This window comes from Palaemon carinicauda, chromosome 38, assembly GCF_036898095.1.
Source record: "Palaemon carinicauda isolate YSFRI2023 chromosome 38, ASM3689809v2, whole genome shotgun sequence".
Classification (NCBI taxonomy): Eukaryota; Metazoa; Arthropoda; class Malacostraca; order Decapoda; family Palaemonidae; genus Palaemon; species Palaemon carinicauda.
The window spans coordinates 42,320,446-42,346,708 of NC_090762.1; the positions used below are offsets into that span (position 1 = coordinate 42,320,446).

The following is a 26,263-nucleotide window of genomic DNA, read 5'->3' on the forward strand; positions in this document are numbered from 1 at the left end:
TGTGGTCTGTCATGACGATTAATAGCTTTATCATCAGTGTAAATCAAGGCTTTATCATTTTGTTTCCTAGACGAAAGTTTATAAAATTCCGGGGGGGGGAACAAAGTTATGAGGAAACGATCTACACCCACCCTCTAAGGTGTGATGTATGTACTGTACACGAACTTGAACTTTGGCATCATTAAATTGCGGAGGAATACTCTATAGTCAGCCACCACTCTTTGCAAGGGTTAGGTAACAGATACAGGCACAATTTTGCATATATATAGTGTCCTAGGGTGGGATAACTCCTAACCTAACTTAACAACTCCCTGCCCATTGCCTACGCACGGATAATTACCACACTAAGTACTGCCTAATATTTTTTATACTTGGTTTCTATCACAGTATAAGTTGTTTGTAATTACATAAATACACATCAGTAATTGTACTGTACATGTGCAAACGTGTACACTATGTACTGAACACGGTAAGGTTACAGTACAGTACGTAACACTATAGTACAGTAGTTGTTGCCCTGAACGTAACTAATTTTACCCAGAAGTCATCATTCAGTTACAGTATACAGTAACAAAAAACACTGTTGTTCCTCTCTAATAATACTTGCTGATACTGTACAGTAGGGTGTTATATGTACAGTACTACCAATACAGTAAAGCTTAACTGTACTGTAAGTGTTCGCTGTTTTCGTTTGGACGACTTGACTCACCGTACTCGTAGTGTACATTTACAATATGCAATACTCTACGTTACTCTAATTCATTACTGTAGAATATACAAACAATTTAAGATTAACTGAGTGTACATATTTTATACAATGACCACAAAGCATTTTCGTACGATGTTCTATACAATCTTGAAGCATGATGTAAATCTTGATGCATGGGTGTCGTCTCTTGAGTGGTACTGTAGGAAATCACACATATACAGTATATTACCCCGTAAATATAAAAAATGTCCAGGAGTACAATATATACTGCTCTATGCAAATACATCCCTTTTCTACATGAAAACGTGATTCTGCTTAAAAAGAACCGAAGCGGGAGATACACACGTGAGGAGAGATGATGCAAGACTGACGAGTAGGGTTGCCATTTCTAATGTTGATTACGTGCTACATGAATTTCCAAAATGCGCTAGAAAAGCGTGAAATTGTTTTTTAAGATATTACAATGATAAAGCTGAAAGTGTTTCAATATGACAAATTCGTAGGTAATTTGTATTTTTCCTAACTATACAAACCGTAGCTATTTAATATGGGGGTAATTACTTTCGGCGTAGCTGAAATGACGAGCCATTAGAATTTTAACGAGGGTTTACTACCCCACCGCTAGTTAATGGGGGGGTAGGGAGGGTAGCTTGCTACTCCTCTCCCCCCCTCACACACACCTGTGCTGAGCTCACTTTGCTTAGAGGTAGGACTTCACGGGGGATAGGGCTGGTGGGCAAGTTTGATTAAATAGCTAAGGTTTGTATAGTTAAGAAAAATACAAATTACCTACGAATTTGTCATTTGTTCCGTAACTGAAATACAAACCACGCTATTTAATATGGGTGACTCAACCCTTAGAAAGGGTGGTAAGTCCTGGCTTTTGGCTTTGCCCGGGGACTCAATATCTGAGTGTGTCAGCACTCAACAATAAGGAGTCCCTGCACCTCGCTAGCACCTTGCTATGCAAGGGCTGCGGCCTACGTAAGCTGTGTGTGAAGGTTTAAAGAGTGACTCATCCTAAGAAGTTGACCTGAAGTCCTTTAGATGGAAACTTAGGCTAAGACTCTCCCAATACCACCTCATCAGGGTATGGGGACGTGACAGTATTAGCTTAATACTAGGAACACAAGGAAACATGGTTTACCTGCAGTGGTTTGAGGTCAGCTGTGCAGAGAAGCCAGGATGCTGCTTTCCCCAAGAGAGGGGAGGATGAAGAAAAGAATAAGGGCCAGACATACCTTTTCATTCATGCAGACTAAGACCGGGTAACAATGCCCTCAACCTTCTGCTACTTGTCCATTAAGGAGCCTGAGGTTTGAACCAGCTGTTGTGCAGCCACCACAGGGCCGATAGAGAACGTATCGAGCCTCCTGTGGGTCACGTCTTGCAGGTAGTGGGCTGTGAAGGTCGTCTGACGCTTCCACACCCGTGTTTGTAGAACCTGCGTCACTGAGAAGTTCTTTTTGAAGGCCAGGGACATAGCTATGCCCCTGACATCATGTGCTCTAGGGCGATGTGACGTAGGAGGGTCAGGATTCAAGGATAGATGGATTACCTTCCGAATCCATGCCGAGATGGTATTCTTGGTAACCCTCCTCTTTGTCCTCCCAGTGCTCACAAACAATGCCTGCACTTGGGGACGAACTGCAGCCGTTCTTTTAAGATATAGCCTCAGACTTCTTACTGGGCACAGTAGGAGATGGTCTGAGTCATCTGTTACAGAACAAAGACTCGAAACCTGGAAAGAGTCGAACCGTGGGTCCGGCACTCCCGGATTCTGAGTCTTAGCAACAAACTCAGGGACGAATCTGAACATTACCTACCCCCATCCCCTTGAATGGGCGATGTCTTACGAGAGACCATGAAGTTCACTGACTCGCTTGGCCGAGGCCAAAGCTAGTAGGAACACCGTCATCCAAGTCAGGTGGCGATCTGAAGCCTAGCGTAATGGTTCGTAGGGAGGTCTCTTAAGAGACCTGAGAACTTGAACCACGTTCCATGGAGGAGGTCTCACTTCCGACTGAGGGCAGGTAAGTTCATAACTTCGTATGAGTAGAGAAAGTTCCAGCGAAGAAGAAATGTCCACTCCTTTGAGCCTGAAGACTAGACTTAAGGCTGAGCGATAGCCTTTCACTGCCGAGACTGAAAGGCACATTTCTTCTCGCAAATACACGAAGAACTCCGCTATTGCTGGAATAGTGGCATCGAGTGGAGAGATACCCCTTCCACGACACCAACCACAGAAAACTTTCCACTTTGCCTGGTAGACCCCTGCGGATGACCTTCGCAGGTGTCCAGACATCCTGTTCGCAACTTGTTGCAAAAATCCTCTATCTGTGAGGAGATGCTGGATAGTTTCCAGGCATGAAGTCGAAGCGAAGCTACGGCTTTGTGAAAGATGTTGGCGTGTGGTTGTTTGAGTAGCTCGTGTCGAGGAGGGAGTTCTCTCGGAAGTTCCGTTAGGAGTTGCACAAGGGCCAGAAACCATTCCGCGTGATGCCATAGCGGAGCTATCAGGGTCATCGAGAGATTGACCGATATTCTGGTCTTGTTGAGTACCCTCCTCATCAGACAGAACGGGGGAAAGGCGTACTGTATACGTCGATGTTGTCCCACCGTTGTTGGAAGGCATCTTGCCAGAGTGCCTTGGGATCCGGGACTGGGGAACAGTACAGCGGGAGCTTGAAGTTCAGCGCTGTAGCGAACAGATCCACAGTCGGGGAACCCCACAAAGTCAGGACTTTGTTGGCTACTAGATGATCCAAAGACCACTCAGTACTCACTATCTGAGACGCTCTGCTCAGATTGTCGGTGAGCACATTCCTCTTGCCTGGAATGAAGCAAGCCAATAGTGGAATCGAGTGGACTTCGGTCCATCTCAGTATCTCTACTGCGAGATGGGATAGCTGCTCTGAAAAGGTACCTCCCGGCTTGTTGATGTAAGCCACTACTGTGGTGTTGTCGCTCATCACCACCACAGAGTGACCCGCCAGGTATTGTTGGAACTCTTGAAGGGCCAGGAATACGGCCTTCATTTCTAGCAGATTTATATGGAGGCACTTTTCTGATTCTGACCACAGGCATGAGGTCCTATGGTGCAGAACGTGGGCCCCCAAAACAGCATCAAATCCGGGGGGAGGATGAGAAGATCCACTCCCTTTCGTAGGTTCTCGTCTGTCACCCACCACTGAAGATCTGTCCGTTCCGCAGGACCCATCGGGATCATGACGTCCGGGGAATCGTGTCCTTGATTCCACCGGGACTTGAGTCGCCATTGCAGAGATCTCATTCTGAAGCGACCGTTGGGAACTAGACGGGCCAGGGATGAGAAGTGACCGAGGAGACGTAACCACAATTGGGGTGGGAGTTCTCGTCTGAGGAAAGGACTCGCGACCCTCCTCAGCCTTGCTATCCTGTCATCTGATGGGAAGGCTTTGTGGAGATTGGTGTCTATTATCATGCCTAGGTATACCAGTCTTTGAGTAGGAGGGAGAGAAGACTTCTCGAGATTTACCATGATCCCCAGATCTTGGCAAAGTCCCAGAAGTTTGTCTCGGTATCGAAGAAGGGCTGATTCCGAGTCTGCTAGGATCAGCCAGTCGTCCAGATAACAGAGGAGAAGGATGCCGATCCTGTGTGCCCACGATGATATCAGGGTGAACACTCTGGTGAAAACCTGAGGTGCTGTGGAGAGACCGAAACACAGCACCTTGAACTGATAGATCTTGTGTCTAGGCAGAATCTTAATTACTTCCTTGAAGACGGAAGGACTAGGATCTGGAAGTACGCGTCCTTCAGATCCAGTGTACACATGAAGTCTTGCGGTCTCACTGCAAGTCTGACCGTGTCTGCCGTCTCCATGCTGAACGGGGTCTGCTTGACAAACCTGTTCGGAGCTGAGAGGTCGATGACTGGTCTCCAGCCTCCAGACGCCTTCTTTACAAGTAAAAGTCTACTGAGGAAGCCTGGGGACCTGTCGACGACCTCTTGGAGAGTGCCCTTCTTCAACATGGTCTGGACTTCTGCCCGAAGGGCTTGCTCCCTTGCCGATCCCATAGCAAGGGAGCTCAACAACACTGGATTCGCTGTCAGGGGAGGTAGAGATGTTATGAACGGGACGCGTTATCCTTGACTGATTACGGAAATCCAGGAATCGTCCCCGAGTTGCTGCCACCTGCTTGCGCAACTTTGTAGGCATCCCCCCACTGGTGGACATGCAGGGGGACTGCCAATCCTAGCGTTTGCGGCCCCGGCCACTCCCTCTAGAATTTTTTCCTCCCCTGGAGGACTTTTTGCCTTTCTTGTCCTTGACAGGAAAGGGCTTTGACACCGTTGTCTTCGCTGCCGTTGCCGGTTTCGTAGTCTTGGTAGGGAGTGGTTGCTGGAGGTTTATAGGGCTTAGATGTTAAAGCCCTATGTAGGAGAGAGTCCTGGTTGGACTTCCTCCACCTCTCAGCTGCCTACTCCACATCCTTAGGCTCAAACAGATTTCTCCCCAAGATGGAAGAATGTCTGAGCCTGCTGATCTCGGTGCTGGGGACTTTCTGGTGGAATCTCTCAGACACCGCATCTCGACGCTTCAAGGTGGTATTAGCCCACAAGTTCGAGACTTGGTGGGCTAGAAACTCGATGGTAGTAGTGCCTGAGAGTAGAAAGGTCTCCATGGCCCTCCTGGTACTCTCCTTGGACAAGTCCTCAGATCGTAACAGGATGCCCAGAGACCCTAGCCAGATGTCCAGCCACGAAGTTGCCTGCATGGCACACTTCGCTACCTTCTCCTGGCTCCACTTGCCGGGTGGAGAGTCTCTCAAGAGGGACTCCCCTGGTAAGCTCTTCCAAGGAATGGTGCAAAGGAAGAGCTAAACAAATGTCCTCCATGATGTCGAAGTACCTCCTCTGATGGACACGAGGAGGCGGGAGGAGTTTGTTACCGGCGCTGGACCGGCTGGAGGAGGCAAGCTAGGAGAGCTGGCTCTCGACCTTATCCCTGGCACTCTTAACCCCTTGGGAGCAAGGCAAAGCCGCACTGGCCCTGGAGGGTTTCCGAGTACCAAAGACTTGGTCAAGGACCGTGTCCTTGCCCTCACGAGGAGGAATCTCTGGGTCCGAGAACCCATTGAGATTCCTCATAAGGGTCAGAACCTGACAGAACGCGTGCTCTGACTCCTGAAGCTCTCCTCCTGAAGGGCTGGCAGCAAAGTCTCCTCCTGTCCCCGAAGGCTCTTCTCGGGGGAACTCGTGGACGTTCTCCGAGGGCTTAGCTGGCTAATCCTTGAGGATGACTTCGGAATCGTCTTGGAGTCCTTTGACTCCCTCCTGGGAGGGATACAGGACTCCAGCAGTGATGGTGGGAGGCTCTTCTCCATCCCTACCCGAGAAGACTTCTCTGCGCGAGGTGGGGTTTCCCTCATTGGTGTGGTGGGGGAACGCTTCACCTCACATGACTCCCCTGAGGACGGAAAATCTTCATCTGAAGAGGAGGGAGAGAAAGTCTGGGGGGGAGGAGGCCTTCCTCAAAGACTTCCGAGGAGTCAACTTCGCCCTTGGAGAAGTTACCAAGTCCGCTACTCCTCTCTTCCTCTTCAGGGGAGTCGAAATTGCCAATGATTTGTGTCCCAGTTTAGAGGGAACAGGCTTAAAAGCCTGTACGACCTCTCTGACAAGGGACCCAAACTAGGGCTACCGACTGACAGCGCAGGCTGTCAGATACTCCCTCTGGAGGGAAGGAGATCGTTCGATCCCTAGGAGGAGTTACCAAAGCAGGGTCAGCCTGAAAAGAAGAAGGCAAGTTCCTGGACCTATCCGGAGTTCTCCCTCCCTCCGGCGAGCACGCTGTTCTACGCTTGCAGAGGGAGGAGCAATGACGATGACCTGGCCGTGCATCGTCCTGCAGCCTCGCGCATGGAATCGCGCTGGGGGTCGCGCTGGCGTTCACGTGATGGGATTCTACCTGAATCGCGCTCGGACAATTGCTCGTGCGGGCGCATAGGCGATGGCGAGGGCGCGCGTTGGCGCGTGGGCGAGCGATGACGCGCGTGGGCAAGCAATGGCGTGCAGGTGAGGGCGCGCGTGGGTGAGCGATGGCGCGCAAGTGAGGGCGCGCGTGGGCGATCGATGGCGCGCAGAGGCGCATTCTGGTGACAACAGCAGGCACGCAGCAAGCTGAATAAGTGCTCGCACGCGGCCGCACAGGATGACGCTGAGCCCGTGAGGGCGATAACATTGGGCGCGCGCGCAGGGGAAATATCCCTTGCGCGCGGGGGTGCACATTCGAAACAGCAACAGGGCGAGCGTAGGCGCGCGATGGAGATTGTGCGCGACGGTTCGTAGATGAAGGATGGCGTGCTGGCGAGCGCTGGCGAGCAGGGGAAGAGATTATCTTCCCCTTTGCGCCCAGATCCGAAGATCGTGGGCGCGCATGAGATCGTAGGCACGCAGGCGAGCGCTGGCGCGCAGGAGATCGTGGGCGCACATGGCGCGCATCAGGATGAGGGCGCGCAGTGGCACGCTGGCAGGCAGGAGAGCGCTGGCGTGCAGGTGAGCGCTGGCGCGCTCTAACAGGATCTAGAACTGGTGAGTGCTTGCGCGCAATTGCGCTGGCGCGTAGGAGATCGATGGGGCGCAGGGGATACCTGGCGCGTAAGGGACTTAGTCACAATGTGAGAAAGTCCCTTGTGCCCCGAAGGGACCGATGCCCGTTTGAATACAGGGTTGGTAGGCGCCCACAGCACATCAGCGGCCAGGAACGGTGACGGCAGGTCAGCAGGTCTGGCGGGTGGAAGGTCGGCGTGTCCTTTGCAAGGACGACCTTCCACCGAAGGAGATCGCTGGCAGGGTCGGTGAACGACGACGAGGTTCCTCTGCGGCAGACTGCGGGGATGACGAGCCGAAGAGGCTCCTCCTAACACCCTTGTGAGGCGAAGGAAGTCCTCTACGGCGAAGAGGAAGGCGGCCTTTGTGCCTTATACGCCCTCTGGGGGCCGTGGGGTCAGCAGGCTAACCAGCAGTCCTCAGAAGAGGAGTCTCTGTCAGTGAACTCCCCCGAGGGAGAGAATCCCCTGCAGGAGAGAAAGGTGGACTTAGTTCCTCCCTGGAAGGATGTTCAGAGGGGGGAACTAAGCCTTCAGCTACATCGGCAACATCAGGAGCAGAGGTTTGATACAACTCATCAGAAGCCTCTGCAACAACAACATCGTCGATAGACAGAGGATCGACCTCGGCTAAAGTCAGCGATTGTTTGACAGCTCCTCCCAATTTGATCATGTCAAACAAGGCTTCCTTGGAGGGCAAACCTTCAAGCCCCAAGGAAGCCCAAAGCTGCAACAAATCATGATTAGTTACATTGACATCAGAATTAATATCCTCCCCTGGGGGAGGAGGAGGAGCTGCCTCGCTATGGGAGGCAACTCCCTCTCCCAAACTCCGAGATCAGTCAACAGAACTGCGGCCTACGCTACCACTCGACAGTTTCTCGAAAGAAACCGAAAGAGTGGGAGCTTCGGAGGAGGTTTGGGGCACGGAAGAGCCCTTGGGATTTTCTCCTTTCAAAGAAATCTTCAAAGGAGAAATATCCCGCTTGGACTTCTTCTTCCGGCGCCGGGAAAACCTTTCCCACTGGGAGGTAGACCACTCCCTACACTCACCACATACGTTACTCTTATCACACCGTTGGCCCCTACAGTATGGACACAAGGTGTGTGGGTCCGTTTCGACCGCCGACATATAAGTTCCACAAGGGCGGTCAGGTAAACCAGGACACTTACGCATGGCAGAGGCCAACTTCACAAACACTCTGTCATAGAAAAAGCAAACAAAAGATCAGTTAAATGGCTGTCAGAGAAGGCGAGGGTAACAGCGGACACGTCCGTCTACCAAACCCTCATTAAAATTCTAATGGCTCATCATTTCAGCTACGCTGAAAGTAATTACCCCCATATCAAATAGCGTGGTTTGTATTTCAGTTACGGAACAAAAGTCAAGTTGGGAAGACAGACTGGAAGGCAACCAGTTTGTCATAGTATATTATATACTATCAGTGAGAAAAGCATTACATTTCGTGATGGCGAAAAATATTGCAATTGTGCCAGTTAGTAAAAACTAAGTTCTCTAGAAATGCGCCGGATGTAGCGCGAAAGGTGCTGAAATGGCAATTCTGCTAACGAATCAGAGTGAGATGGGAGCAGAGAGAGAAGTAGCACAAAGTAAGCCAAGTGCAAAGGAGCTCGAGATATTGAAAATTTCTCTGCTGCGAGATATTTTATCGCGAATATTAGATTTTTTATCTAAGAGGTATTACAGTTCTCTGTGTTGTAATCGAGTGAGATTGCAAAGAATAAAGTTACGTAAAGCGCGGGCTAACTGTACTCTCATGCATCAAAATAGCTATGTGTTTTGTGACGTCACGATGTCTAGGGGTGACAACTTGCTTAGACCTATTAACCTGCACAAGATGTGGAGTTACCTCACATGTCGAGATTGCGGCACATACAATGACGTCATCACGCTTAGATGCAGCGGCGTGTTCAGACTTGTTATTTTGAACGTTCAGCCTAGCTGCATTAATAATACTGTAGTTGAAATTCTGGATAATACATGATTTTGTTATACAGTACTGTACTCAACTTCACAACATTATGCTTGGAAGGAGAAACTTCTTTAAAGCAGCTTGGTATTGCCAAGTCTTGCGGGGGGACACAGCCAAAGAGGTCCAACTACAATCATAATAAAGAGGGGATAAGTCCACTGACACAATTTGGAAACTCTTATGAGGAGATCTCTGCTGAGGATACCTAGTACCTAGGCATACAAGGCAGGCCTTGCTCATTATTTCGAGCCGGAAACTGGTAGTTAGGGTCTTTTAATAAGGCTGCCTTAGTCTGGGGAGAAAAATAGGCTCTGGGTCTACTATAAGGTTCCAATGGGAATGTGGAGATAGTTTCAGGTCTCTAATTGAAGACACCTCCAAGAGGAGAAATATCTTATCTGTATAATCTATATATATATATATATATATATATATATATATATATATATATATATATATATATATATATATATATATATATATATATATATATATATATATATATATATATATATATATATATATATATATATATATATATATATATATATATATATATATAGGTCTCTACTTAGTGCACTCATGGGGGGGGAGTAGGTCTAGACATACAGAATAATCAGGGACAGACTGAACATCTAAAGGATCAAGCTCACATCGCACAGCAGTTGTAGCCAGGGGATTCACTATAAGAACTGGTTCAAGTTCATATTGTACACTATCCAAAGGACCTTGAAAGGTGGATGAAGTTTTCCAAAGGACCAATCTTATGTTTCTTATCATTGCTGACAGAAGAAAAAAAAAGGGAACGATCTCTCTCCAGATCAAAACTTGCGGTGAGAATGATATCTCTCCCACTGGGATGACGACCACTCTCTACAGTACTCACATGGTGATTCCTCAGTACATCGTTTACCTCTACAGGAAGGATAAACTGGGTGTGGATTCACTTCTACTTGGCTCATAAATGTACCACAGGGGCGACCATGTCTGCCAGGGGAGGAACGCATCGAATTCGACATAATATTTGTAATGCCACAAATAATGATAAAATGCAAGTGACAGTGAATATCAAAGACACAAGCACTAAGTACTATAAGGGTATGGCGAGGATGATACAGATGTCTGATCACAGAGAGAGGAAGTACTGTGGGCACGTCCAACCTACTTCATGACCAGGAGTGTTGTAAGAAAAAGCATTGAACAAGCATTATGTGTCATGAAGAGCAGTTGCTTAGCAACGAAACAAGATGCAATCAAATAAATTTTCTTCTTATTGTCTGGTTGTAGAAAATTAAACTAGGAGTAACCCATATCCCATATAAATGACTCGGAAGTTTGTATCCATGTAGGAATAAATATAGAAAAGCATCAAACTTCAAAGTTCATTACAATATTAGGCGTACCAGATATGCTAATATATCCAAGTAATAATAATTTTTACAGAAATATCACAAACCTTTAGATTGAGTTTGAAAAGGCTCTGATAATTTATTCAGACCCCTCTCCAAGCTACTTGATGACCTTATTGGACGGCTTTTCACTCCTACAGACTTGCTGCGGTGGTTGTCAGTGGATGTCATCTTACTGGTAGCACTTATCTTAGCTGCAAATTTAGAAATTATGTACAGTCTTTAGAAATAACCCACTTATCTTAGCAGCAAGATTAGAAGTTTCAGATACTTATATACAGTACTTATAATAACCATTATCATCTAACTGATATTGCTCACTTGTTTACAATTCTTTGCTTAGCTTCACACACTTTTTTTGCCTATAGAACTTCGCCCTTGAATATTTCAACCTCCATCTTTGCACTTACTTCTAAGAAGTACAAATATACTAAATAAAGTACTACTAATGATAGAACTCTTCAATCTTATGAATCTTTAAGTTTTCCTCACTCTTCATTCATCTTCTACACATAGGCCACTCTCCTTTCCTTTTTATTCTAATTTTCTTTATTCAAAATAAGGCCACACATTGAATCTTATACCCCCTCAAAAGTAACATTAATTTTCACGTTCCTTTAACCATATAATGGCATACGTCAACTTACCTTTCTTATCATTATTACCATTAACACTTCCATATTAATCTATATTATGACATACCATTTAGATTAAAAAAAACAGTTCTTTCTCACCCAGCATTGTAGTGATGATACTGCAATTTCACTTGGGGAATCTTATTGAAGTAACAAAGTTAGTGCCAATGGTTTAAAATTTAATGAATCCTTACTGATAGTATTCAGAAATCTCTTTCTAATTAGAGGGTTTCAACCCTTTACTGTGTCTCAAGATAAGAGTCGATAACTTTCCCCAGAAGCAATCACAATTATGAAGAGAAGTCTAATTTAAAATATAAATATATATATATATTATATATATATATATATATATATATATATATATATATATATATATATATATATATATATATATATATATATATATATAAATAATCAAAGTTTGTAAATCTTTGTAGCTAAACATACTAGAGTCCTTTAAATAGGGAGATGTTTTCAGCACAAGCTGGATGGCCGTTGAAATTGTTTAGCGAGGTAGTTTAACAACAGGTGGTAAGTGTGGGAGAGTTGGCTCACCCCACAACCTGTTGGATGATCCTTACTTTGACCTTTAAGCTCAGTACTATGAGGGGTGGTTGAGGAGGGAGGTTTAACCTTAAGGACTCAGGTTTCTGTAGCTAAGAAAAATACACATTACTTACAAAATTTATAATTTGTACCTATGCAAAATACAAACCATAGTCTTTTGAATAGGGGGACTCGCTAATTTGTGGGTACTGTATTAAGTCCCCCTGGAACCACTCTAGTTCATTTTTTATTCCCTGGAATAATCAGTCTGCTTGATCCTGTACAACAGCAAAGGAGATAACTCCAGCAACCTCCTACAGTATCCCTTTCATAAGGATGAGAAGACATAGGGCCTGGCACGTCCAAGATGAATTGTACATGGTCAACTAAAACCCTTCCCCTGAAGGGGAAATCAATTCGGAATAATATACCTGGCATTCAATAAGTTGGAATAAATTCAAACTCCTCGTTAGGGAGAATGGGGGAAATAGAATGGGGGAGATACTTCTTTAGGTTTAAAGGACCAAGGTCAGAAGTGTAAATTTCCAGCATCAAGTCAGATCCAGTGAATAACATTTCGACTGCTTTGTCAAATGAAAAGCCAGTCATTCTGCCATTCATTCCAGACTTACATCTACACATTACCATAGACAGATGCTTCCTGTCCTGTGTGGGAACTGGGTTAGGTACATAACTACTTGGGCAGCCCCCACAGAACCAGGCATAAAGATGTCACACGATTTGTGGGTATACCTACTCCCAAAGTAAATGGCCCTGACAATGGTTTGGCACTTCCGAACCTCAGCCTTTAACACCTGCCTGAATGTTGGTTCTTTAGAGGTGTCAAGATGAACATTACTCGTTCCTTCGGTTGTTGGATGATGGAAGAGCTGACAAATTCAGAACAAGAAGCTAGGTGCCGAACAGTCACAGTAAATTCTCTCCCATTAGAATACCTTATACTGTCATAAGTTGGATTACTATTCATAAGCACATCATATATCAATGGCTCATTCTTATTATGTACAAAACCTCAACAATAGAGGTCCAGAAGCCATTAGCCATGAAGGTAATTAGCTTCCATTACTAGAATGACGCTGGAACGTAAAAAACCATTCCTAAGGGGTGGTGTTCGTAGATGTACACAGCAGCAACCTTAAAGAATGGAGGGCTTCTGGAAGTACAATATTAGTCTGCATTGCCTATGAAGCAAGTTCTGGATCCTAAGAGCTAGCTTGACTGCCTACCATATGGTGCCATTGAATCTCTTTACCTGACCATTCCCTCCTGGGTGATAAGTTGTGCGGCTTGTGGCCAACCCTTTTTGCGAAAGATATGCCTTAAAATCGTGGGACATAAAGAATGCAAATGGAAACGGTGTATACACATTAACAGCTATAAAGCATGTATGGATCACAGCTTAGGTAGAGGTTCCTTGAAGTTTATACTGAGTCTCTCCATTAGTTGTGTGGCCTGCTGAGGTTGTTAGTACTAGGGATTTAATTCTGCACAAACTTTACAAAATGTACAGGTCCTCTTGACATCTGTAGAAAAATTATGAATTTGAAGAAAATTTGTATTATTTCTAACAATGCAAACCTGAGTCTTTTACATAGGAGAGATAACAGCAAAGCTGGAAAAAACGGGAGTTAAAACTTTCATAACGAGGTGTGAAGAGGGGGCTGGTAATTACTTGGCCGGAAACGGGGAAACCCCACTCTTCTGCTTGCTCATTGAGTAGTCACTTTGATAGTAGCTGGAACTTTCTAGGGGGCTGGTGACAGTGGGAAAGTATAAATAAACGACTAGAGTTTGTGTACAGTAGTTAGGAAGAATACAAATTATCTCCAAATTTGTCATTTGTTTTGGTACAAATACAGTACAAACCTTCATCCTTTACATAGGAGACTCATCCTTAGGTGGGAGGAAGGTTACTTACAACAGGCTGGAAACTTGTCTTGGGTTACCAAGAACCAGGACCCTTCTAAGTGATGCAGAGCTAAGGTTCCTTTACACCTCATACACCTGTGGTTTAACAATACGCGTGGGTCCACAGAACATGCATAAAGAGAATGTGAAGCAGAAAATCTCTCTGTTGCAACAAGGCATATGTATACCAATGAATTCGCCCAATTCCACCCATGTATACAAATGGGTTTTCCTCATTACAACACAGTCCCCCTCCCCCCAGCATAATGAGTGTGTGTGTGGAATGACACTTTTATACCATGTAATGGAAAAGCTACAAGTAAAGTGGGGCTTGCCTGCAAATGAATACATTCCAATTGACCGGATTTTCAATGCTGTGCCCCAATAGAAGGGAAGATGAAAGTGAAAGGAAAGGGCAAGTTAATCTTCATTTTCATCCCAATCTAACACAACTTTCATCCAATTCTAAAATGTCCTATGAATGGAGCCAAGGCATCTATACCAACTGCTATGTAGCTACTACAGGTATTAGCAAAATGGTGTCCAGGGACCTGTGGGTTAAGTCCTGCAGGTTATGGGCCATAAACGTTGTCTGACGTTTCAACATGCCTGCCTGGAGTGACTGTGGAACAGAGAGATTCTAACGAAATAACAGGGTTTTCGATACTCCCATGACATCGTGAGTTTTACCCTGAGCTTCACCCAGATCAGGAAGTGTGGATGGCAATGGATACTGTCAACGACATCATTTAGTCACCTTCTTCACTCTTCTCATATTAAGGAAGAAGAGCTGCAGGTGAGATAGAGTTGTCTATGTACTTTCAAGGTAGCAGTCAAATGCCATTACAGAACCAAAAATAACAGATCAAGAATGTCGGTTACATCTCTAAGGCTCACGATCTGAGATGAAGGAATCTGGAAATCAAGAACAGGCATATTCTAGGTTTAACCTAGAAGCTCAGGGATGAAGTGGGGAGAGACCTGTTCCCAGTGTTCCATATTAGCAACACTAGAGTAGAGCCCATGAAGCTCGCTAACTCACTTGGAGGGTAAGGTAAGCCAGAAACCCATTTTTTGAGGGAAGGTTTCTGTGTGAGGTAAGCCCAAACATTTAAAAGCTGTTCTCTCAAGAGATCACTGGACCTTATTAACATCCGAGGATGGTGATCTCGCCTCTCTCGGAGGATAGGACTGTTCAAAACTTTGTATGAGTATGGAGAGCTCTGCATAAGTGACAATATCAACTCCTTTCCGTCTAAAGACTTGATTTTAAAGCTGAGTCATGGGCTCACAACGCCGATAGTGAGCAAAGCTTTTCTCTTCAGAGGTACAGTAAAAATTCACCTAACTATGGCATAGAGGCTCCGAGAGAAAAAAAAAAGTCCCTTTCCCCAACCACAGAAGATAGTCCACTTGGTCTGGCACACGAAAGTCCACGATTCTTGGAAATATCTTGACATATCGTGTAACTTCGAGTGAAAAGTATGTCTCCCAGAGGAGGTGCTGGATAACCTCCATGCGTTAAGCCGAAGTGATTCTACAAAGTTGTGCGATCTCTGGGCATGTGGTTGGCAGAACATGTCAGAATTAGAAGGTAATACCCTTAGAAGGGAAGAAGGTCAAGGAGCCATTCTATTTGTGGCCCTTCCAGCACTATAAGTCATACTGAGTTGGGAGAGGATCAAACTCTATTCAAGAAGCCAATTATCAGACAGAACAGCAAAAAAGCCTAGACATTGATGACGTCCTAGGCATGATAAAGGCATCCTCAAACTCTGCTTTTGGGTCTGGCATTGGTAAGGAGAGTTACAGAGTTGCTGAACGGGTGGCGGAACCCAGACTGAAACATGTCCACAGTCCACAGTTCTGTCACGTTATACTATCCTCTCTTCTTATCAGGGTTGCAGGCATCCTCCCACAGGTAGCATCATAGGAGGACTGCTGACCCTAGAGGAAGAGGATTAAAATGTGGAACACTTGGTTATTTTGCATGTCACTCCTGCTCAGAGGCCATGCTAAGTTTATCTGTATCGTTATAATTTTCTTATGTGCACTGTCAAAGCAAATACCTGGCCCTATTTCCTGTCTTATATCAGTTGCACTTTTGACCATCTGCTCTAAACTGGTTGTTGTTAGACAACTGTCTTTTAACCCAAGCTCAGTAAAAGTTCTTGGACTGTGCTGAAGGCACACTTCATTAGTGTATTTCCACATATTTTTACTATCTGTCCCAAGAATATTCAGGAGTAAAGGGAAGTGCAATCAGGGTCAGGGCTTGCAATGGTAATGACCCTGACAATGTTAGTAATCCTTAACATAATAATATACATACAGTACTGTATCCTATTACCCTTAATAACACTAATACTGTAATTACCTAACAGATATGTAGGTATGATGTATTTTATGAACCAGCATTCTCTCTCAGAGTGCTGGACGAACAAAGTGACATAATGCGTCTTCTGGATGGGAAAACACTCATATCGAACTTGGGTAATGAAACAGAGATGGACAAGGCCAGAGCTAAACATAGTATCCTTAAGTAATAAATATACCATATTCTGCGAGGCAATTCTCCACCGTCGCCAGCATGTGACTTCTCACAAGGAGACCGTGCCGCCCGCACTGAAGTTTTCAAGCAACAGAGTTACCTCTAGATTAACTTTCTTTGAGAAGCAAGAAATCATAGCATTCCTTCTCTTCTAAACACAGTTAGGATACTGATTTGCTTACTATTGTGCCAGGAGGATCAATGCCTTCCCACCCAACAGCATGAGACATTTTTACTTCTCCAAAGACTCCAAAGTTGATAACCCCGTTGACTTTGCGAAGTGTGTCACTGCTCCTGAACACTGGTCAGGCCTGGAAACAGTTTGGAGGGAGGGCATGGTAGACAACTCCATGGCCACCAACACAGAGGGTGAGAAGAACGTATCTTTTGTTTTTAATCTCTCCAAGTGGAGTTGGAGCCCCATCAATGCACACTCACACGGGTCAATCTGCAGAGGAGCAGATATGCCACAGCATGCTCTGGTGTGTAGAACCTTCTCCGCCTTGAGAGTAGTGGTGGAGGCCAGAACCTACAGTACTTGACTGGCTGGACTTAAGTGAGCTCTCAGTTCCACAGATCTGATTGTTAACAGGATCCAGAGCCAAATCAACCATGTCTAACTATAAATGAACACTCTGACTTAGGATTGTCTGCCTCTTCCAGTAAAAGTCCAAGGTCTGGTGCCCTAGGGACACCCAAATCCCAAGCACCCTTATACTGAGGCAGAGTAGAGGGTGTGCTCCTGAGATTCAACTGACCGCTCTACAACAAGGTCAGAACCAGGAACATAATTGGGAGCTTCCTCAGGCCTGGAAGGGCAAAACCCATGGGGAAAGAATCCCTGGCACTGATCACAGTAGTGACAGAAGGTGTAGCATAAAGGAAGGCTGATGGAGGGAACCAAACTCCTCCACTAATCAGGGAACAGAAAGTGTACAAGGTTGTACACTCCGTGTACAAGGTTGTACACTCCTGTCCTGCCTGGCTATAGAGGTAGCCAGAGACTCGAGCCACGGCCCCAGACTCAGGGAAAAAGAAGCCAGGGGTCACACAGGTACTGTCCACCCCTCGCCCCACGGGAGAGGAGGGGGTGTCATAAGGAGTCTTCCTCATGCCTACTTCTGGCCTTTCTGGATTTCTTCGACCTCTTCCTCTTCTTGGGAAAAAAAAAAGTTGAATTGGAAGAGGAGGAAGAACAAAGTGCACATTTCTTCATCCTCCAAACTGTCACCACAGGGTTTGCAAGCAGAGGAGTCAAGGTCTAAGCAACCAACGATGACAACACTCACCCAAGAGGAAGAACCACAACTCTGGGATTGATTGATTGATTTAGAATTCTCTGGCAACCTGACATCAAAGATCATTGAAACCAATGTTATTTATTATAAATTAAGAGAAAAAGAATATTTAATTAAAACCATAAAAACAAATATGTCATTATAAAATCTACAGCTTTTAAAAAACCGGCATCGGAAATATATCTAAATATACCGCTGGCATAACACAACACATCCTGCCCAAGGATGAACCTGCCATCCTCACCTAAAGCCTCAAACAGATATTTATTTATTTAGGTGCTATAAGTGGAGTATTCGGTCAACAAATGCCTTCCTGTCAAGTGTACCAAACAGTCATCGCAATATAGTGTTGACCACTTGGCAGAAATTTATGTGACCAATACAGAGATGACAGAGTAGTCTCCCCCTTTCGGGGTATCATGTTATACCTCCAAGGGGATAAAACACTCATTATTTCTTTCATCTTATTTCCAACTAAATTATCGTAATGCTGATGACAATTATTATCTATCAAATTTTTAATGCTAGGTGAAAAATCATTACAGAGAATGGGATACCTTCTTGGTAGCAACACAGCTGCAGCATTCTTTGCCAGTAAATCTGCCCTCTAATTTCAAGACACACCTACGTGTGCCAGAACCCAGCAAAATCAAACTATTATACCTCTCAGTCCACTAACAAAAAGCCCCTTAGATTTTTTAAACTAAAGTGTTACTGGAATTGAAAATTTCTAAAGCCTGTAGGACACTTATTGCATCACTAAAAATATTAAAATTGCCCTCCTCTTTTAACACTATTTTTTCAATAGTGGTTAATATGTCATATATTTTGGCAATAAATATAGAATATACTAAGAGGAAGTGCACCTCTACAATTAAAAGCACTACTATATACTCTATATTGGATGCCAGCATCAGATTTGGAGCCATTCAGTATATGTAAAAGTCAATTCCCCATGTTCTTCAACATGTTCCAGAAGAAACCTAGCTTCTAAGTCCGTCATGTTCTTTTTGTACCAATGAAATATCAACAACTAGTGGGGGACTCAGTAGAGTGCAGACCTCAACATGTATTAATTGGTGTGGATTTTCATACACTCAAATATGAACCAAGTTTGAAGTGTCTGTGACAACAATGTCCAAACTTATGGCTGATTACATAAATTGGTCATTTTGCTTGACCTTGACCTTTGACCATGACCTCCCAAAATTTAATAATTTCCAGCTTTTTACATAAGAATTAATCCCTGCAAGTTTCATTACTCTAGGATTAACATTTTGGGTAGCAAGCTGTTTACAAACAAATAAACAAACAAATACACACAAACAACAAAAATACAACCTCCTTCCAACTTTGTTGGCAGAGGTAAAAAGATATCTCAGGTAAATTCCATGAAGGGGTTGATAAATTTTAAATGGGCTAAAGTATTAGGAAGTCTTTGCAACCAAAACTGAACAATAGAAGACTTTTGGTAAAGGTCTAAAGGTAATTCTCCAGCATCAATATGGAAGCTTGGGACAGGCAAAGTTCTAAAGGCTCCTCTGGTGAATCTGATACTAGTATGGAGTATAGAATCTAAAATCTTAAATAGGCTAAGGAGTATTTTTCACACCCATAGCTATTTTTTTTTAAAATTAAAGCCTTGTATAACTTTTGAAAGAGATTTGCACTCTGGCCTCCATAATGTATGGGGCAAAACTTTTAAAAGATTTACTCGAAGAGCTTCAAGACATTTTACTTTTAAGACTACAATCAAATATTAATCCTAAAAATCTAGCTTCACTTACGCATGGGATCCATTGACCTTTGATGTACATATCTAGGTTTGGATGTACACCCCGAATATGATAGAAATGGAAATGGACAACAACAGTTTTGCTTGTCGAAAACTTAAATCCATTCATATCAGCCTAGTGAATAATTTTCTCAATTGAGAGTTGTTGTTTTCTCTCGACCATTGCCATTCTAGCTCCAGCAAATGATATGCAGAGATCATCTACGAGTGGTATTGAAAGAATATCTTGAGGGATGACAGAGGATATCCCATTAATGGCTAATCCAAATAGGGTTGCACTTAGCACACTACCCTGGGGAACTCCTCCTTCCTGACATTTCCTCTCTGACAGAGTTTCACCTCTAACTTGAAAAAATCTATGAGAAACGAATGCTTGAATGAACTAAAGTAGATATCCTTTCAATCCCCAATTGATAATGGTTTAAAGTATGCTATGTTTCCATGTAGTATCATAGGCTTTTTCAAGAGAAAAAATAGATTGTTACATAGTGCTGTTTGGAAGCAAAGGCTTCCCAAATAGAGGACTCAAGTTGTACCACACATTAGCCGTTGAGTGCATTTTTTTAAATCCACATCGAGTAGGTGATAAAATACCTTCTTCATATACCACACCAGTATTGCACTGACCATCTTCTGCATGACCTTATATAAACAAGATGGAAATGCACTTGCTCGATAGTTTGCTGATAAAAACTCATACTTTCTGGTTAGAGATATGATAAAATAATGACTAGTTCCCAATTGAATAACTATGATTATGCCATATGTTAATAATGCTTAAAATAAATAATCTAGTATTAACAGGTACATGTTTATTCATTGCATATGGAATTCCATCCGTCCAGGGGTTGTATCATTGCAAGTAAAAAGTGCGGGATCAAATTCCCTTTCAGTAAAAGGAGCATTACACTGTAAGATTTCTCCTTTCCTGTTATAAAATTTAGCCTTTTCCGTTCATCAATGCTTCTATACTGGTGACCAGGAGCTACTTCACACTTGCACGATACATTGGAGAAATTATCGGCCAAGGCACTACTTGCTATAGTAAAATATTGACCATTCTCCATACAACCACTAGAGTGTTATTAGGTCCTTTGATGGGCAAGACAGTACTGCACTGGAGCCCTTTCTCTGGTTACGGTTCATTTTTCCTTTGTCTACACGTACACTGAATAGTCTGGCTTATTCTTTCCCCATTCTCCTCTGTCCTCATATACTTAACAACACTGAGATTACCAAACAATTCTTCACTCAAGCAGTTAATTACTACACTAGTTGTTCAGTGGCTACTTTCCTCTTGCTAAGGGTAGAAGAGACTCTTCAGCTGTGGTAAGCAGCTCTTCTAGGAAAAGGACACTCCAAAATCAAACCATTGTTCTCTAGTCTTGGGTAGTCCCATGGTCTTCCAATGTCTTTGGTTAGAGTTCTGTTGCTTGAGGGTACACCCGGGCATGCTATTCTATCTTATTTTTTTTTTTTTTTTTTTTTTTTTTTTTTATAGTTTATAAATGAAAGATTTAAATCAGTGTTGTTACTGCTCTTAAAATATTTTATTTGCTCATCACTTCTCTTGTAGTTTATTAATTTCTTTATTTTCTTTTCTCATTGGGCTATTTTCCCTGTTAGAGCCCTTGGGCTTATAGCATCCTGCTTTTACAACTAGGGTTGTAGCTTAGCAAGTAATAATAATAATAATAATAACACTGATGATGGGTCGGGGGTAAATTTGCCTCTCGTCTTTTTCCCATTCCTCCATACAGAAGAAAGTGGTGTTTTACTACTGACTGAAAAAACAAAAGATGTCCAAGAGTGGCTCCTAGCTTCTTTCATTGCATGGCAGAACTGTGCTCTACATTTCTTGTAAATAATTAAATTCTCCTCTGTACAGTGTCTACATAATCGGGGTAAAGATTTTCTTGTGGCTCTGTGCAGAGCAGTTAGTTATGAAGGCCACCAGTGGACTGGTCGTCGTTTGAATAACCCTGTTGTTTTAGGAATTGAATTGCCTCCTGCTGTATGAAGAGTTCCATTCAGTAAGTCTTTGGCTTCATCAACACTTTCAAATTGTTCTGCACTCCCTTCAATTTTACTCAGCTCCCGAAATCTATTCCAATACACCTTGTCAAGGTTCCATCGTGGCGATCTCTGTAAGGGTAGATTATTGTTGGAGTTTATAAGAATTAGTGCATTGTGACTACTATGGTTTTGGGAAACAGGCCAAGCAGACAGAACTATCAAGAAGGTGTCTTCTTGGGTGTTGCTAAGACAGACACTCGCAAAGGCTTAGCTCTCCTCTTCCTCCTCATGGAGTCCTGCTGGTACTGCACAAGAGACCATGACGGGCACTTGCCACTCTTAGATAATTAAGAACAATCAAGTTCTGTACAAGATGCACAGAGAGTGTGTGCAACATCCACCCTTTCCCCGGCAAGTACGTATCTCTTGCTTGCTTCACATCCATTACATTTGAAACAAACAGCCAGCATTTACTTCCTGTTAGAAAAATAAAATTAAAAATTTTGATCAGACCACAAGCAGTATGTTCGTACTAGCTCAGGATGTCTGGAAACCTTAAATCAATCAATCGTACTAGCTTACAGCTGAATACAGCATGAGGCTCTTGTGACAGGTGATGGGACGGGGCTACTTGCCCATACTCACTACCTGTTGTTCAACTTTCTTATTAAACAATTTCAATGACCATCCAGATCTCTCTAAAAATATCTCCCTATTTAAAGGACGATGGTGTGTATTTCACATAGGAACAAATACAGTAATTCTATTATTAATAGGACTTTTTTTTTCAAATAATAATTTTGCTGAATACAGAAAACCTACCTAGAATCTGGTCCAACCCAAAATCTGAGGAGGAGGATGGAGCATCATGTGTAATTTCATCAGATTCTTCTGTGTCAGATGCCAGGGATCCTCCTGGTCCTATTGATAGCCTGCGAGAACGTCCCTAAGACAAAAAAAAAAGTTAGTTCCTTAAATTGTATTCACAAATGTTACACAACTTCAATAAATATTACATACTCCAACAAATAAAATATCAAAGATCTTCATTGTTTCAATAAAACTTGACAATTTTTATGAAATCACTTGTAATCAAATTACCTCATTATTAAATACTTCAAAACCTGCATCTTGCCTTACGATTTCCCTCTGAATATCCTCTGCTTGTAATTCCCCAAGCCTTTCAGGGAACTTGACCTGACTAGACTTCAAAAATTTTTCAGCTTTTATCAGCTCCCTTCTTCCATGGACTAAAAGGTCATCATCCATCCAAGCTTTCCTTGGCATATTTGTCAGTGGTTTTGTAGAATGTGACTTAAAATCTAAGTTCCCAGGCCTACATATATTTCTAGTATTTCCTAAATCTGAAACTCTACCATATTTTTCTAAAACCTTAGTAGCAAGTTTTATATCTTCATCTCCACTAGAATTCTCAGCACTTTTCATATAAGTACTAAAAGGATGTAAATGCTTTGGACTGGACATTACACTAGAAGATACATCCTCTGAATGCGTACCCCCATCAAATTCATTGGTGTTGCTTTCCGAGGTAGTTTTATCACTAGCAAGAATATCATGGTCTGGTGACATCTTCTGTATAGATTTTTTTGCTTTCTCTGATTTAATACGACTCACAAGGTTTGCATACTTAGCCTTCATCTTATTGTATTTCAGTTGATGGGTGCACGCTGGTCCACTGCAACACAAACTCTCAGGAATTACAGATTTGTTCTTTAGGTCCCTTACTTTATTCTCTTTTGATTTAAGATCTTCCAAATCATGTTCAAGGGTTTTTCTTCTTTCTCGTAATTCACTAAGCATCTGGTCATATTTAAGGTCTTCCTGATTTAATTTAACACTGCCAGCTTTTACAGCCTCCTTATCTTCATGGGATTCTTCTTCATCTCCATTATAGTCACTACCAGTATTACCACCATCAATCTGTCTCTCTTCCATATTACCAATCTGTTCTAAATGTTCATTTTCAAATGAAATCATTTGCTGTTCATATTCAATTTTCAACTCAGTAAGCTTATTTTCCAATTCAACCTTTTGCTTTGTTAATTCTTCTTTGAAATCTGCTTTTAGCTTTTCACTATTTTCTCTGTGCTGCACCTCAATTAACTCTAACTCGTCTTTATGAACCTGCTGCATTTCCTTTACAACATTTTCATGCTCTTCTTTTAACTTGGCTAATTTTGATGCATGGCTTTGTTTCTCCATTGTTTCCTGAAATCAAAAAGCACTTTATTAAAATTAACTGTCAAAATATAGGATGAAATCAATTGTAAAACTTCAATTTAGGAGAAATTTAAATAGGTCTGAATCAATAAAGTCTCTATTATATTTATTGCCATTACAATGAAATGATCAGGATTAATGACATACATGTTCTTTGGCTTGCCGAGCCACAGATTCTAATTCCTTTTCCAACTCTTCGCTTAATATTGAAAGTTGTTTGTTATGCTCTCTTTTAATTTGGGCCTGTCTTTCTCGAAGAACTTCTCCCATACTTCGCTCCAAGTCTGCAATGGCCATTTCTGCGGCTGCTTTATTCCTGAAAGCCAAAATGTAAAATATAATAATATAAGAACCCAATTTATGGAGAATACAGAAAAAGAATTCTAATATTGAAATTTATTATTTCAATACTCACCTGATGTCCAGTGATTTTCTCTCGAAGTTTAGTTTAATACCAACGTTTACCCTAAAACTAAAAGAATTACTGTTTTCTCTGCTTTTATTAGGCTTAAGCTTTTGGTAAAGCATTGAGAACATCTGAAAGTTAATGGCAATAACCCTGGTGTGGGTAACCCATAAATCTTTTATCTTTTCAGTTTCAAAGTTAAAACTAAATTACTATCCTCTTGATATGACTTGTCAGTGGGGATGGGGTTACACACAAACACACACACACACATAGATAGATAGATAGATAGATAGATAGATAGATATATATATATATATATATATATATATATATATATATATATATATATATATATATATATATATATATATATAGTGGAACCTCTACATACGATCTTAATTCGTTCCAGAAACTGCTTCGTATGTTAAAAAAATCGTATGTTGGAGCAAATATTCCCATAAGAATACACTGTAATTTGTGTATTTCGTTCCACAGCCCAAAAACCTATAATAACTCCTTAATAAATTACTACATATAATTACACATAACAATAACATAATTGCATAATATGAAAGAAGGATGTAAAAAAGATAATTATAAAGATATAATAAATAAAAAATGTGTTTTTATTGTCCCTTTACCTTAGAGACAGGCCAACACAGGTGTAGGATTTGCTCCGCCAGGAGGAGACGGGCGATCGGCGAGAAGGTAGACATGGTGTTAACATGCTCTTTAAATAAATACTCTCTCTCTCTCTCTCTCTCTCTCTCTCTCTCTCTCTCTCTCTCTCTCTCTCTCTCTCTCTCTTGTTCTTCTTCACTGTTAGTGTTAGAGAAGTCTATTAATTTTTTTCTGAGAGAGAGAGATTAAACAAAAATGTGTTGTGTACATATGATTTTTAACAGCGTCAACGAGTTGAAAGGCAATTAAATGTAACTAAAAAAAGCAATACTGTATCAGCAAATCTGAATTCCTTTTTTAACTAAAACAAATATTGATACAAACACACCCGTGTGCATATGCACAAACACACACACAGGTGTACAAATTCCTACGCAGGAAGAGACACGATCGGCGAGGAGGTAGAGATGGTGACTGCGATAACGTACCGTAACTTACACTACGGAAACTTTAATCTAACTCAGCTTATTTATCTTTTTTTATCTTTATATTTCATATCTTTTACATTTTTTTTTCTTTTGATTTTCAATTTTCATCACTTTCAGTGACGAGTTACAGTACGTTATCGCAGTCACCATCTCTACCTCCTCCCCGACCGTCTGTCTCTTACTGCGTAGCAATTCCTACACCTGTGTGTGTGTGTGTTTGTGCATAGACACACAAGTGTGTTTGTATCAATATTTGTTTTAGTTAATAAAGGAATTCAGATTCGCTATTATTACTTTCTTAGTTACATTTACTGTAATTGTCTTTCAACTCGTTGACGCTGTTAAAAATCATATGTACTCTAAACACATTTTTGCTTAATCTCTCTCTCTCTCTCGGAAAAAAAATAGACGTCTCTAACACTATAACAGCGAAGAAGAACAAGAGAGAGAGAGAGAGAGAGAGAGAGAGAGAGAGAGAGAGAGAGAGAGAGAGAGAGAGAGAGATTTTATTTAATGAACATGTTAATGCTAAGTTTAGAGAATAGAGAGAGGACTTTTTTAAAAGAGCTTGTTAATGCTTTCTTGGTTTTCTTTGCTTCACTTTTTTCTTTCTTTCTGTTCATCACGCTGGCCTTTCTCACATATGATCGTTGCCAACAATCTCTTTATCCTTTATCCCTATCAACAAAAGGCATTCTATCATTTCCAGGGTATTGCTACGATGTCTTGTAATAATGGTGATCCCCTTCGATGGTTTATCTGCTTTAATGGCTGCCTTCTGCTTGATGATCGTCGAGATCATAGGCCTATTCCGGCCATATTATTTAGCCATATCACTCACATGCACACTGCTCTCATGTTTTTCTATAATTTCTTGCTTCAATTCTAATGAAAGAATTGCTTTCTTCCTTTTCTCACCACTACCTGTACTGAAACTTAGCTTCTTAGGCTCCATGATTATAGGTAAAATCAAAAAGTAAATGAGAGAAAAGGAAGAAAATAAGCACTGTTAATAACAGACCAAAC

The 26,263-nt window shown here is 42.4% G+C and overlaps 1 protein-coding gene and 1 non-coding gene across 2 annotated transcripts in view; both read right to left on the bottom strand.

Moving 5' to 3' along the window:
- LOC137630581 (centrosomal protein of 164 kDa-like) overlaps positions 1 to 26,263 on the bottom strand; it is a 248,136-nt gene that overhangs the window by 40,721 nt on the left and 181,152 nt on the right. Inside the window, 4 exon segments of the mRNA XM_068362144.1 lie at positions 10,753 to 10,899; positions 22,301 to 22,424; positions 22,580 to 23,707; positions 23,867 to 24,035. Of these exon segments, the coding sequence (XP_068218245.1) occupies positions 10,753 to 10,899; positions 22,301 to 22,424; positions 22,580 to 23,707; positions 23,867 to 24,035 (1,568 nt within the window).
- On the bottom strand, positions 15,781 to 15,887 carry LOC137630718 (U6 spliceosomal RNA). The gene has a single exon (XR_011041762.1). It is a non-coding gene; the product is annotated as a U6 spliceosomal RNA (small nuclear RNA).